We start from the raw sequence: 14730 nt of genomic DNA, 5'->3' as shown, positions 1-14730 counted from the left end.
AACAGAATGGCCCTTATGGGTTTGTGGTGAAGAGTAAATGAAACAGTATATATAAAAAACACTTAGAAGAATATTTTAGCTCAGTAGCAGGTGTTAAAATGCTTGCTATTATGCATAGAAGGATGGGCTCTGCACTTAGAAAGCCCTGAGTTCAAGTCCCACCTCTGCTGCGTTTCTGCTGTGCAACCTGGGACAAGTTTCTTTGCCTCTCTGAGGCTGCTTCCTATGCTGCAAAAATGAGTGTGATAAGCTCTACCTCAAAGGACTGACAAAAGATACTATTTGGCAAAATTTTCAGTGCGGTAGGATAACATTTTTGAAATTAACTGGTATGTATGTGCGTGTGTGCTAAAAACACAGGGACTTGCTATGTTGCCCAGGCTGGAGTGCTAGTTATTTCCAGGCACCATCAAAGCATAATACAGCCTTGAACCCCTGGGCTCTAGTGATCTTCCTGCCTCAGCCACCCCAGTGTCTGGGACGACAAGCACATGTGTGTATCGAATCACATTTCTTTCTACCTTTTGGTCCTTGGCCATCCCACGCCCCCACTGTGACCCCTGTCACTGCCTCAGGAAAGGGATGTAATACAGAAACAGAACAAGCTGGGGTTTTCAAAGGAAGAAAGATGTGAGGAAATGGCCAGGGCTCTGGTAAGACTGTGAGTCTGGGAGCGGAGGGAAAGAGGAAGTTTGTCGGCTTCCCTCCTGTCAGTAGGAGCCTTGCCCAGCTTCTCTGGGAGTCTTGAGGAATGGGCAAGTCCCCGAGAAGATGCTGGTTCATGGATTATCTCTGAGAGCTCCTCAGAATCAGTGCAACCCTGAGAGAGAGAGGGGAGAGTTCCGAGAGCCCTGAGTAATGTAGTCTATGACATTTCTCCCCAGTGCACCGAGGGCTCGAAAGAACCTTGAGCTGAGACAGTAATGCATGCCCACTTGCTAGGCACTCATGACAGAGCAGTGATTAGTCATTCTCGGGTTCACAACCCCATTCCGGAAGTCCTCTTTTCCTGAAGCTCCTTGTCCCTGCATGGTCCCAGACAGCCTGACCACGAATCCCAGCCCTCTGTGCCCTTCATACGTGACCTTGGGCAGGCTCCTTAGTCTGTCTGTGCCACAACTTCCTCATCTGTAAAATGGGGAAAGGGATATCCCTACCTTGCAGGGTTGCTGAAAGGATTAAATGAGTTAATACCCACAAAAGTGCAAAGAACAGTGCCTGGCACAAAGTAAACCCACAGTAATGCGAATGATAGCATCATCCTCTTAGCTCACCCACCATCTTTCTCCACTGTCCCTGGCAGTGACCCTACTGATTCCTCTGAGAATCTCTCAACATCCCACAGTATCGCTTCCCTCTCCATGGCCAGAGTCCAGGCAAGAGATGGTAATAACTGTGGTTGGCAGAATGGTCCCTCAAAGGTGTCCATGTCCTGATCCCTGGAACCTGTGAGTGTGCTGCTACCTTACATGGCAGAGGGATGGTGCAGATATATAACGATGACTAATCTTGAAACAGGGAGGTTCACCTGGATTATTCAGAGGAGGCTAATCCAACCACGTGAGCCCTTAAAAACAAAGAACTTTCTCTGGCTGGAGTTGGAGAGAGGAGTCAGACGGGGAGGTCAGAGAAAACTGAAGCATGAGAAAGACTGGGCCCATTGTTGCTGGTTTTGAAGATAAAGAGGCCATGAGCCATGTGGAATTGGGAGGCCTCTGAAGCTGAGGCTGGCCTCCAACCGACGGCCAGTGAGGACACGGAGGCCTCGGTTATATAGCAGCGTCCGGCAAAATTCTTCCAACAAACTGAGTGGGGCTAGAAGCAGACAATGCCCTGGAGCCTCCAGCCAAGAGCCCAGGCGCCAACACTTTGATTTTGGCCTTGAGTGACCTGGGGCAGAGGAACCAGCTGAGTCCACCCAGACTTCTGACCTCCAGAACTGTGAGGTAATAAATATTCATTGTTATAAATATAAAAATGAATACAATAACCAAAATGTACTGTAGTATGGACCACCTGCCAGACACTGTCCTGAGCACTTCATGGTAATTCGGTTTATAACACAGTTCCCCGCCATACACACACAGAAGCTGCAGCCGACAATGGCTGGGTAACTTGCCTGGAACCCTACAACTCAGAGGGCAGAGCCAGGATTACAGGCAAGAGGCCTAGCACTGGGTTCATGCTCTTGACCACCCTGTTCTAGAGCTGCCCTGCTGTTCTTTGTCCACCCATTCTCCCTACGCTTGTCAGTGTTCTCTTCAAAAGAACAATTAATTTCTCTCCGGCTCAAAGCCTTTTGAGGAGGGGGTTCCATTTTCGCAGCAAGTTAAACATGAAACACTTAGCCTAGCTTAGGTGGCCTTTTTGCACGTGAGTGGCAGGGCCATCCAGCCCTCATCACGCCGTGCCAAGTGCTTCACGCAACACCTCCAGATCTTTGCGTGCACTGTTTCTTACACCTGGCAGGGAGAGGGGGGCCCTTTCTCACCTGCCATACTGGCAAAACCAGGCTTTCTCTTACAAGAGGCAGTTCCCGCTTGGTTGGCTCTGAGGAGCTGTCCCCAACAGCTGACAGAGGATCCTCAAGGGTCCTCTATGCACGCCCCAGCGCACATCTTCCCAGGAAAACACCTGCAGCCTGGGTCGACCTTTCCTCTTTACCCCAATCCCACACTAGAGGGCGCCACCTCAGTTTGTTACATCAATGAGGATCACAAGAAAAGTGATTTTCGCTGTTCCGCTTATAATCCTCACCTAGGAGTTCAAACTGTGGAATTTCCCACTACCGATTATCTTAACTGACTCACGAGGAATTTCAGATATTTAGATTTTTAGATGTTCCCTAAAGCCAAATTTACAACCAATGAAGCATCTTTGTCTAGAAGCATTGCATCAGACAGCCCCAAGTCTGAAACTCAGCCCCACCGTCTCCGATTAGATGTGTGATTTGGGGCAAGTTGTTTAACCTTTCTGAGCCCCATTTCCACATCTTTACATGAGGATAATAACGATAGTAGTAGTTCTTGCCTGATAGGGCTGTTTGAGGATGCAGCTCTGCAACACATACACAGCATATACATAGAACACATATAAAACCACACGAGACGCCTCATAAGTAGCCTATACATGGGGGTGTGGCTGTTTGATTATCTGTGCTAGCCAAAAGAACCTTGAGCTGAGACAGCAATGTGTCTCAAAAGATTATGATCTTCTACCTCACACTCATTAGGATGGCTACCGTAAAAACAACAAACCCCAGAAAATACCAAGTGCTGGCGAGGATGTGGAGAGACTGGAGCCCTTATGCAGTGTTGCTGGGAAAGCGAAATTGCGCAGCCACTGTGGAAAGCGGTATGGCAGTTCCTCAAAACATTAAAAATAGAACTGTCATCTGATCCAGCGGTTCTGCTTCTCTTCTGGGTATGGACCTGAAACAATTGAAAGCAGGGGCTTGAAGAGATATCTGGTGATGGCTCACACCTATAATCCCAGCACTTTGGGAGGCCGAGGAGGGTGGATCACCTGAGGTCAGGAGTTCGAGAATAGCCTGGCCAGCATGGTGAAACCCTGTCTCTACTAAAAATACAAAAAAATTAGCTGGGCATGGTGGTGCATGCCTGTAGTCCCAGCTGCTCAGGAGGCTGAGGTAGGAGAATCACTTGAACCTGGGTGGCAGAGGTTGGCAGTGAGCTGAGACTGTGCCACTGCACTCCATCCTGGGTAACAGAGCGAGACTCTGACTCCATTAAAAAGAGAGAGAGAGAGACCTTTACAGTCATGTTTATAGCAGCATTATTCACATCAGCCAAAAGCTGGAGGCAACCCAAGGGTCCATTGACAGATGAATGGATCAACAAAATATAGTACAGACATGCAGCAGCCACTATTCAGCCTTAAAAAGGAAGGGGACTCTGACACATGCTGCGACAGAGGAACCTTAAGAACATTGTGCCAAGTGAAATAAGCCAGTCACAAAAGACACGTACCATACAATTCAACGTCTATGAGGAACCTCCAACAGGCAAATTCAGAGACAGACAGTACTTTCTGTCAGAAAGATGGTGGCTGCCAGGGCCTGGGGGGCTGGGAGGGAAGGAGAATTCTTCCTCAGTAGGAACAGAGTTTCAGTTTTGCAAGATGAAAAGAGCTCCTGTGGATGGATGGTGGTGGCAGAGCAACAATGTGAGGCCAGGTGCGGTGGCCTGCACCTGTAATCCCAGCACTTTGGGAGACTGAGGCAGGTGGATCACCTGAGGTAGGGAGTTCGAGACCAACCTGGCCGACATGGCAAAACCCCATCTGTACTAGAACTACAAAAATTAGCCAGGCGTGGTGGCGCATGCCTGTAATCCCAGCTACTCAGGAGGCTGAGGCACGAGAATTACTTAAATCTGGGAGGCAGAGGCCGCAGTGAGCCAAGATTGTGCTACAGCACACCAACCTGGGTGACAGAGCAAGCGAGACTCTGTCTCCCTACCCATCCCCCCACCAAAAAAAAAAATGTGGATGCAATTAATGCCACTGAACTGTACACTTAAAATGGCGAAGATGTAAATTTTACGTTATGTGTATTTAATAAAAAGAGAGATGATGATCTAGTCCTTTTCTTGGAACTTCTTCTTGCGAGGCCTCCATGTGCTGAAGGGAAAGCAGGCCCATGCATTGCTGTGTTGGGAACTGACCAGTGATGTCAGGGGAGAGAAAAGTTCCCTGAGGACTGGCGAGATCAGACGAGGCACATCACAGAGCACAGAACGCCTGGTGGGGAGCCGGGGCTGAGTGTATGAGCACAGCTGAGGCAGGACGGTGAATGGGCGCATCCTGATGAGACAGCGGGCAGCTGGACATCCCCCAGGCCTGCTTCTTTTGGTGGATCTCATCACAGGACTGGGGAGGGGTGAGCATCTTTATCCAGGTCCATGTCTACCTGTCACCTTCTCTCTCAAAACTTGAGGGGTTCACACATACCATGGGAAATGTGAATTAAAATGCCACGGATACCATGTTTCGCCTCTTAGATAAGCAGAAATTTGTCAGGTAGGTCACATGCTCCACTAGGGGGAGGAGGGGGTGCCCCCACTGCTGGTGGGGAACTGACTCTGTAAGCCTTCACTGGAGGGCAGTATGTCGATGCCATCAGAGCTACAGCCATATATGCCCTTTGACATGGCACATAGGCTCGCGTGTCCGTGAAATGATGGGTAAAAGGTATTCAGTGCAGCATTGTTTAATAATAATAAAAAATACTTTGATGCAGGCTCTTATAGTTCTTATAGGCAGCCCAGAAATGGCAGGTGCCAGGCAAAGGGATACGACTCATTGGGTTGGATGGTTCTGTTGTGTTTGTTAGATCACTCCTGTGCCCTCACCCTCTGATCCCATATGAGAAGGGGCTGATGTGCTATAGAGAACATTTCCCCTAGAGAGAAAGGAGTCAATTAGCAAGATGCTATCCACAAACGGCAGAGGAGCAGGCATGAGCATTTCACCTGCATCCCCCTGCAGTTTCTGTCCTTTGCTTTTCTCCATGATCTTCATCCTCCTAGCCGCAGCACTGCATTGACTCGGGCTGCCCTGCAAGTCAATTGTAAAGGGAATCCTGAAACCTCCTCGGTGCAGGGCAGGGCAGGGCAGGGCGAAGTCCTAAGGAGAAGATCAGCTCTCCACTCTTCTTTTTTTTTTTTTTTTTTTTTTTGAGACACAGTCTCACTCTGTCGCCCAGGCTGGAGTGCAGTGGCACAATCTCATCTCACTGCAATCTCCCAGGTTCAAGCAATTCTCCTGCCTCAGCCTCTCAAGTAGCTGGGATTACAGGCGTGCACCACCATACCCGGCTAATTTTTGTATTTTTAGTAGAGATGGGGTTTCACCGTGATGGCCAGGCTGGTCTCAAACTCCTGACCTCAAGTGATCTGCCCGCCTCAGCCTCCCGAAGTGCTGGAATTACAGGCCTGAGCCACCGTGCCTAGCCAGCTTTCCATTCTTTAACCTTTGCTTCTCTTTTCCTCAAAACAAAGTATATAGAAATAGTACATACACACACACACACACACACACACACACACACAAACAACAAGAGTGAACAGGAGCTCCCCTGGCATCAGAATAGGAGAAGCTGGAGTCCCTGGAGATGGAGCAGTGAGAGGGAGGGCAGCCTTAAGGCAGGGCTCTCAAGGTTCGGTCCTGGAAGCATCTCCATGGGGACCCTCACCAGAACCTGCAGAGCAGAGAAATGGACAGATTCCCGACCTCGCCTAACCCCACTGCGTCAGAAAGTCTTGGAATTCATGTTTAACAATCACACTCATGCACATGAAAAACCCAGCAACCATTGGCTTGTGACATTGCTGCATTCTGGAAGAATTAAGTCCCTTTCTTATCAGTGTTCAAGTAACAGCCACATCCAACTATAAACATCACAGTTCAAAAACCACATCAAATTGTACAGATTATAACCAGAAGGTTTAGCTCTGAAATGAGCAAGGCTGGTGGCCGAGATATTCCAGCACTGTCCATTGCAGGTGGGGTGGGGGCAGATTCTGGGGTGTGATTTCTGCACAAGGCAGCCAGGGAGCCCATTTCAATAGACAGGTCTTCCACTTGCTGAAAATCCGTCAGTGGCATCTTCCCATTGTTTTTCAGATAAAGACTAACATTCTTACGGTGGCAGGAAGGAGTCCTGCCTGCCTTTAGCTCTCCCCCTTCCCACTCTGACCTCCACACACTGGTTTTCTTTCAGTTCATCAGGCTCTCCATATGCTCTTCCACCCCAGGGCCTTTCCACACACTGTTCCTTCTCCCTTTGTCTAGTTAAGTCCTTCTCATGCTCCATATTCCTTTCCTTTAGAGCCCTGACATAAGCTTGAAACCATCCAGGCTCTGCAGATCCTCTGACCTATGTCTGTCTCCTAGCAGCTTCCTGATTGCAGGGACCATGTGTGAGTATCCCCAGGCTTACCTCTGTGCTGGGGCTCCAGGCAAATGTCTGTGGAATGAATGAGTGATAATAACGGCAAAAACCAGGCTGGCTAAAACAGGCTTCCTATAACCATTAGGAAACCAAACTCCTTTCATGATACAGGAAAAAAAAAGTCTGGAGGGCAAAACTCTACAAATATCGATGTTGATTGTCCCTGAGTCATATGATTACAAGTGATTTTTATTTTCTTCTTTACAGTTTGCTTTCTCCCAATTTTGTAAAAAGCAATAGGTACATAATTACCTTCCATTATCAGAATATGTGAACAATGTCAGATTATAATATCAATAAGCAAAAAAAAAAGTCAGCTTTGCAAATGACTACATTAACAAATCTTTAGAAGCATAGCTCCCTATTCTTTAGGATTTATCCAAGTAAATAAAACAATCTTCTCTCTTTGTTAGGTGTAAATGTTGGGTAATTTCACAGCTGATTTTTTTTTTAAGATTCCTGAACTTTATTTAGTGGAATGACTTCTAACAGCACAAATAAGACAAATGATAAATTGACTGTTGAATTATTACTCAGGGTGGCTTATAGCTGATCAAGCATGATTCTCGGGTTAATCAGAAAGGCCCAGTGAAGGCAGAAGAGGGGCAATTTTCACCTTGTCTTATAAAATATTTTCTGAAAAAATATGGACACACCTGTAGGTTTCAGTTCTTCAAAACAGACCTGTGTCCCCTACATCCCTTCTTAAAGCAAATCTCCTCTCCCAAATCGATTTAAGCTTTGGGAAGAGGATTTGTCTAAGAGAAGATATAAAAGCCCATTAAAAGTCTATTCACAAAGCATTTGGCAACTCATGTATCATCTGTTCTCTCGGGAGTTAGTGCAAGCTCATGCTTCTGGAAATGCAACTGATTCCTTCATAAATCAATGGAACTGTTGCTGACAGTGGTGACTTACTTTTTAAACTAAGGCCAAGGAGCAGTAAGCAGTCAATTATTTTTATACAATCAATGCTACTCAATTTCTGTCTATATATATAATAATTGTCCTCATTAGTTCCCGTTTCCAAATAATTTGTTAGTATCAGTGGATACCCGCCTTAACCCTGTGAACAAAAATTCTCTGTCTCCATTTTATGCGACCATAATAATGATTGTGGTGTCATCTACTTCGTACCATATGCCAGGTACTTTATATGCATTTTCTCATTTAATCCCTACAGCCCTGTGAAATAAGTGGTTTATAGATGGAGAAAATGAGCTCAGCATGATTAAGTAGTTTGCTTGAAATCACACAGCCAGAAAACGGTCTAAGAGATTCAAATCCAGGTCTACCTCCAAAGCCTGTGCTTTTAAAAATTACTACTGTTTTCTAATATCATAGTCCAGTTCAAAACAGGGATCACTGTCTCTACCTTGGCCACCCAGAAGGTAAAACTACCTTAAATTTATCCTTTGTTATGATACAGAAGAAATTACAGTTCTTTTTATTTGATTTTTCCACTTTGTACACTGAACAGTTTTCTGTGTCCTTGTAGAGAGACCATGTCACAGATGAGAATCTCAAGGGAAGGTATGATGAGTTATTTTAAAATCGATTGCGTTTATAACTCTTAGAAAACTAGAAATGCAGGGGGAATATTCTCCATTTGATAAAGAACACCTATAAAAAAAAAACCCCTACAGCTAATATAATATTTAATGATGAAAGACTGAATGCTTTTCCCTTAAAATCAGGAACAAGGCAAATATAAAGATTTATACTGCTCTCACCACTCTTATACAACAGAGTACTGGAAATCCCAGCCAATGCAATACCTCAAGAAAATAAAATTAAAAGTGTACAGATCAAACAGGTAAAAATGAAACTGTTTTAATTTGCAGATGACATGGTAACATCCTAAGCAGGCAACAAAAAAACTTCTAGAAAGTTCAGTTAAGGTTGCAAGATACCATATAAGCATACAAAAATCAATTATGTTTCTATACACTGGCAATGAATAGGTGGCCACTGAAATTTAAAGTATAATACCATTTACCATCACAAACAAAAAAGGAGAAATTAAGTACTTAAGTATAAATCCAGCAAAACATGTACAGGATTTGTATGCTGAAAGCTACAAAGTATTCATGAAAGAAATCAAAGAAGACCTAAATCAACGCAGAAACATACCACATTCATGGATTGAAAAACCACATAGTAAATATATAAATTCTTTCCACATCGAAGTATAGATTTAAACACAATTTCTATCAAAATCTCAGCAGGACATTTCATAGATACAGACAGACTTATTCTAAAATTTATATGGAAAGGAAAAGGAAGCAGAAGAGGTAAGACAATTTTTTGATTGCTACACACAAATCTATTAATACACATGTGATCTATAAAATGATACAAAACTACACACATTGTCCTTCTCTCTCTCTCTCCCCCCGACACATACACACACACACACACACACACACACACACACACACACACACACACAGAGCATTTATGTCAATTTCCTGGTTTTGATATTGTTATAGTCACACATAGTATGTAACCATTGGAGGAAACTGGGTGAAAGGTAGGTGTGATCTCTACCTACTATTTTTGGAACTTCTTGTGAATCTCTAATTTCAAAATGAAGGGTTAAAAAACAGTGAGGTCTGAAGGACATCTGCTTCTCACAGTTACAAACAGATTCCACGGCATTTCTCTTTCCACTTCAATATTTTAACCCCCTTCCATATTTAAACAGGCTCAAAGCCACTGTTTTTATTATTATTCTCCTTCTTTCAACTTCCTTGGTTGTCAGTGAGCTGAGGCTTTGGACGAAACCACAGCTAATTCAGAGAATGAAATGAAAGAATGCCCAGGCTAAGCCTGGGGCTTGGAGCTCCATGGCCTTCCTGGCCTCTGAGAGGCCCACAGCAGTCCCACACCGGGTCTTGAAAGGGAGAGAGGCCTAGCCCAGAGCAGGCAAAGGCCAAAGCACCAGCTCCGTGCCCACCTTCTGAAACACACATCAGGCTGGGGAGATGACCACAGGTGTGAGGTAGGAGGTGGCACTGGACTCCAGAGGTGGGGCTCAGACACTGGACCAGATTGAGGACTAGCTAAAACAGGGCCAAGGTGAAAGCAACTTTCAATCAGACCTGCCCACCAAAGTGCCACGTCAATGTACTGTTGCCATGGCAACACCCAAGCGTTATCTCCCCTTTCCATGGCATCCAATGATCCCAAAGTTATTATCCCTTCCCTGCATAAACCGGCCCTTAATCTGCATACAGTTAAAAGTGAGTATAAATATGACTGCAAAACTGCCCTGAGCTGCTGCTCTCTGTCCACAGGGTAGCCCGGCTCTGTAGGAGCAGCCACACAGCTGTAACACTGCTGCTTCGATAAGTCTGTCTCCTTCTACTCCTGGCTTGCCCTTGAATTCTTTCCTGCGCAAAGCCAAGAATCCTCTCGGGATAAGCTCTACTTTGGGGCTCATCTGCTCTGCATCGGGTGGGACAGCGACAGATGTGTTCAGCAAAGGATGGGGCACATCCCACTCTGCACAGCACTCAGCTTCACTCCTTATGCCAGCGAAATGGGGTACCCGTGGCAACTGGCTATTGGTAGCACACCAAGGAAAGGTATGGCTGCTTGCCCAAGGTTGTGGTGTACAAGAGACTGGAGTCCACATAATACTAAGGACTGCTGAAGGGGGAAGGAAGGGGTCAGGTAGCGGATGGGAACAGGTGGGAAGACTTCTTACCTGTAAAACAAGGTCTGAATCTTCATGCCTTCCAATTGTGGTACTTTTATTTAGGACAAAAAAGCCTTCTGCGCTCTTTAGATAGGCTTTCATCCTCTCTGTTTTCCCTACATAAGGTTTTCAGAAAGAATTTTGTTAGAAAATGCAGGCCTCTAATTATTCAACAACGTCATACTTAGAATGAATGAAATAACCATAGAGTCACGTCCAAAGCGAGAAATCAGAAAAGGGGGGATTAGACAGATGAGTCAACAATGATGACAAGGACAATTCTGCAGCTTTTTAAGATGATCTCTTCTAACAGGGTATCTAGCATAGAAAAGCCTGGTTCTAATAATCAAACAGAGGGCATTTCTTAAGTAACTCAGGAGACAAGCAAACAAAAGCTAAAACAACCTGACAACAAATCTGAGTTCCACTGATGACTGCTCTCTACCTCCCATCAAGCTTAGTATGAGCTTAGTGATCTGACACACCAAGTATTCAGGTTCTGTGATCCTAATCCAACCCTTACTAGCTCTGTGACCTTGGGTGAGTTACTTATTCTCTCTGTGACTCAGTTTCCTCATCTATAAAATGGGTGGGTTTTTGTTTTTTGTTTTTTTTCCCTGAGAAGGGGCTCACTTTGTCATCCTGGCTATAGGGCAGTGAGCAATCTTGGCTCACCAAAGTCTCGATCTCCTGGGCTCAAGCAATCCTCCTGCCTCAGCCTCTCGAGTAGCGGGGATTACAGGTGCACACCACCACACATGGCTAATTTTTTGTAGAGACGGGGTATTGCCATGTTGCCCAGGCTAGTCTCAAACTCTTGAGCTCAAGCAACCCTCCCACCTTGGCCTCCCAAAGTGCTGGGATTACAGATGTGAGCCACCACACCCATCCTAAAATGGGTTTTGCAAGGATTAAATGCGCTAATACACGTGCGGTATCTAGAATGGTGCCTGGCACACACCGAACACTCATTTGTACTACTCTTATTAATGTTGTCAACCTGGGCTTCTCAAACTCTGATCCAAGGAGCGCTAAACTTCCATAGAGCTTATTTGATTCGTTCATTCATATTTAGAGATGAAGTCCTGCTCTTTGGTCAGGCTGAGTGCAGTGGCACAATCACAGCTCACTGCAGCCTTGAACTCTTGGGCTCAATGATCCTCCTGCCTCAGCCTCCAGAGTAGCTAGGAATACAGGCATGCCACATGTCTGCTTTTAGAGTTTCTTAAAGAGTTATCATTGGAGAGGCAGGCATTAGATGATGTTTTCCTTTTTAAATCGCTGCATTTCTTCATTTATTTAGTTAGGGGAAAAAGATTACTTTTTTTTTTTTTTTTTTTTTTTTGAGACAGAGTCTCGCTCTGTCGCCCAGGCTGGAGTGCAGTGGCGCGATCTTGGCTCACTGCAAGCTCTGCTTCCCAGGTTCACGCCATTCTCCCGCCTCAGCCTCCAGAGTAGCTGGGACTACAGGTGCCCGCCACCATGCCCAGCTAATTTCTTTACGTATTTTTAGTAGAGACAGGGTTTCATCGTGTTAGCCAGGATGGTCTCTTATCTCCTGACCTCGTGATCCGCCCTCCTCAGCCTCCCAAAGTGCTGGGATTACAGGCTTGAGCCACCGCGCCTGGCCGAAAAAAGATTACTTCTAAAGGCAAAATATCAAGATTATAGCTCAGCCATGTAATCAGGACCCTGCACAGTATTCCCCCCAGCATTTTACTATAAAAATGCCAACCATACAGAGAGGCTGAAAAAAGCAGATAGTGAGCTCCTATGCACCCACCACTAGATTCTACCATCAGCATTTTGCCATATGTGTTTTATCACATATCTTTCCATCTATCCGTGTGTCCATCCATTTTATATTGTGGTGCATTTTGAAACAAGTTCTATACACATCTTTTAAGACAAACACTTCAGTGATTTCAGAAACTTCTAAAATGTTGACAGTAATTCATCTCGATCCTTGAATCTGATTTGAGATTATGTCTAAAGATGCAGGGTGAAAAAAAAAAAAAAAGATGCAGGGTGATATCCTCCACCTCAATGCCTTGTCAAAGAACAACAGTCTCTCTTTTCCTTTCAATTGAAAAGTTAGTGAAATGCCAACTTATTGGACTATGGATAAAAACAAAACTCAACTAGTTGTGGTGGTACGGACTCTCAGGGCTGGCTCTGCTTTTCATCATCATCTCTGTCATCATTTATGGAGTCCTTAATAAGTGCCAGGCACTTTTCCTTGAATATACTCTTTTCATCCTCAGAGAAACCCTGCAAGGTAGGTGTCATTATTGTCCCTACTTTACAGACAAGGAGACTGAGATGCAGAGAGGTTAAGGTCACCTAGCATTCGGGCAGGGAGACAGCCATTGCATGTCACCACTATATAATCCTCAGGCAGCTCAACTTTTCACACCTCCATCGCTGCTGGGTGGGGAGGGGATGGGATGGGGGAGCAGAGAGAGTGACTGAGTGGGGGGAGGGAGAGGTGTCACTTGGGACACTGAGGTTGTCACTGTTTTGTTGACACTTGGGACATGAAATAACAGATAGCCCTTAACACCAGAATTCTATCTTCTGCAAAAAAGGAAAGACCCTTGGGAGTAAGAGAAATAAAACAAACCAGATAGTTTGTAAATTCTGAAGCCTATGAGAAATCCGCAGAAATATTAATACTTTCATATAATGAGAATTTTATTTTTAAGTCTGCTGTCTTTAATAGGGATAAAAAGACATTTCTTTTTCCAAAAGAACCATGCCCTGTTGCCCTCAAATTGCCTGAGTTATTAATCTTCAATCATAGAGGACTACATTATGAAGCGCCACATTCAAAACTAAAGTAAAACTAACCTAAAGTCAACTTTCGAGAAATATCTCTTTTGTGGGAAAGCCACAGGAAATGCCTCCAGAGTAAAACCCCAAATCTGAATGACTGGCTTTTTTTTTTTTTAGCTTTTCCCCCAGATGTTTCCATAGTTGGTGCCTTGTGGTAGCTACCTGACCACCCCAGCTAAAGGTGTCATTAGTCACTTCGTTGTCTAGCTAGCATGTGTCACGCTGTGGCTCCTTCCTTGAGCTTATCATTCTCTGTCATTTTCTTGTTCTTTACTTAGCTACATGTTTACTGTTTCCCTTTCACTGAGATATGTCCCAAGAGAGCCTGAACTGTGTTGTTTTAAACTCAATTACCCACGGGTTTCCTGTGTTTGTACCCATCTTCAGAGCAAAGACACTGCCAGATTTTGTTCCTGACAATCTTTCCAAGGACATCTGCAGGGCAAATATCCTGAGAGGATAAGGATAGTGTCCCCATCCAGGGCAGAGTGCAGACTTTTTTATGATAAAAATGTCATCTCTGGCCAGGCACGGTGGGTCACGACTGTAATCACAGCACTTTGGGAGGCCCAGGCAGACAGATCACCTGAGGTCAGGAGTTTGAGACCAGCCTGGCCAACATGGTGAAACCCTGTCTCTACTAAAAACGCAAAAAAATTAACCAGGTATGGTGGCATGCACCTGTAGTCCCACCTACTTAGAAATCTGCGGCAGGGGAATCACTTGAACCCAGGCAGCAGAGGTTGCAGTGAGCTGAGACTGTGCCACTGCACTCTAGCTTGGGCGACAGAGCAAGACTCCGTCTCAATTAAAAAAAAAAAAAATGTCATCTCCTTCCAGGGCAAAGGTTGGGCACTGGCTAGCAATCCCTTTTAAAAGACTGGAGTTTCCTGAGCTTGGGGTTCCCTAGCTGGGACACAGACTCGCAGTGTGTACAGCATCCACCTGGGCTGTCCTGTCTCACCCCGGGGACCTTGCAGGGCAAGGGGAACCAATGCAAACATGAAGCTCACAGTGCCTGCTGTGCTGTGAGTAATAACATCCTTTGTCTCTGGTCCTGGAGTCTCTGGTCTTCTGCTAGCATCATTAAGCAGTGGCAGCCTAACTTAGCTTGCAGGTAGTGTAAAAATCTCAGACCCTTTGTGGTTCCTCACAGTTCTGTTCATTACTCCAACTCTGGCCCCCAGAGCTGCCAGGCCTGACACATAGTGGTACTCAG

The 14730-nt window shown here is 45.3% G+C and overlaps 1 protein-coding gene across 1 annotated transcript in view; it reads right to left on the bottom strand.

The window, feature by feature from the left end:
• The window catches only part of FHAD1 (forkhead associated phosphopeptide binding domain 1), a 160624-nt gene that overhangs the window by 144933 nt on the left and 961 nt on the right, over window positions 1-14730 (bottom strand). The window contains exon 2 of the mRNA XM_010370076.2: window positions 10686-10792. Within this exon, the coding sequence (XP_010368378.1) occupies window positions 10686-10778 (93 nt within the window). The 5' untranslated portion in view covers window positions 10779-10792. The remainder of the gene's footprint in view (window positions 1-10685; window positions 10793-14730) is intronic.

Source organism: Rhinopithecus roxellana, chromosome 12 (genome assembly GCF_007565055.1).
Source record: "Rhinopithecus roxellana isolate Shanxi Qingling chromosome 12, ASM756505v1, whole genome shotgun sequence".
Classification (NCBI taxonomy): Eukaryota; Metazoa; Chordata; class Mammalia; order Primates; family Cercopithecidae; genus Rhinopithecus; species Rhinopithecus roxellana.
The sequence above is the reverse complement of the archived record's forward strand: the minus strand, read 5'-3'. Positions and strand labels throughout refer to the sequence as shown.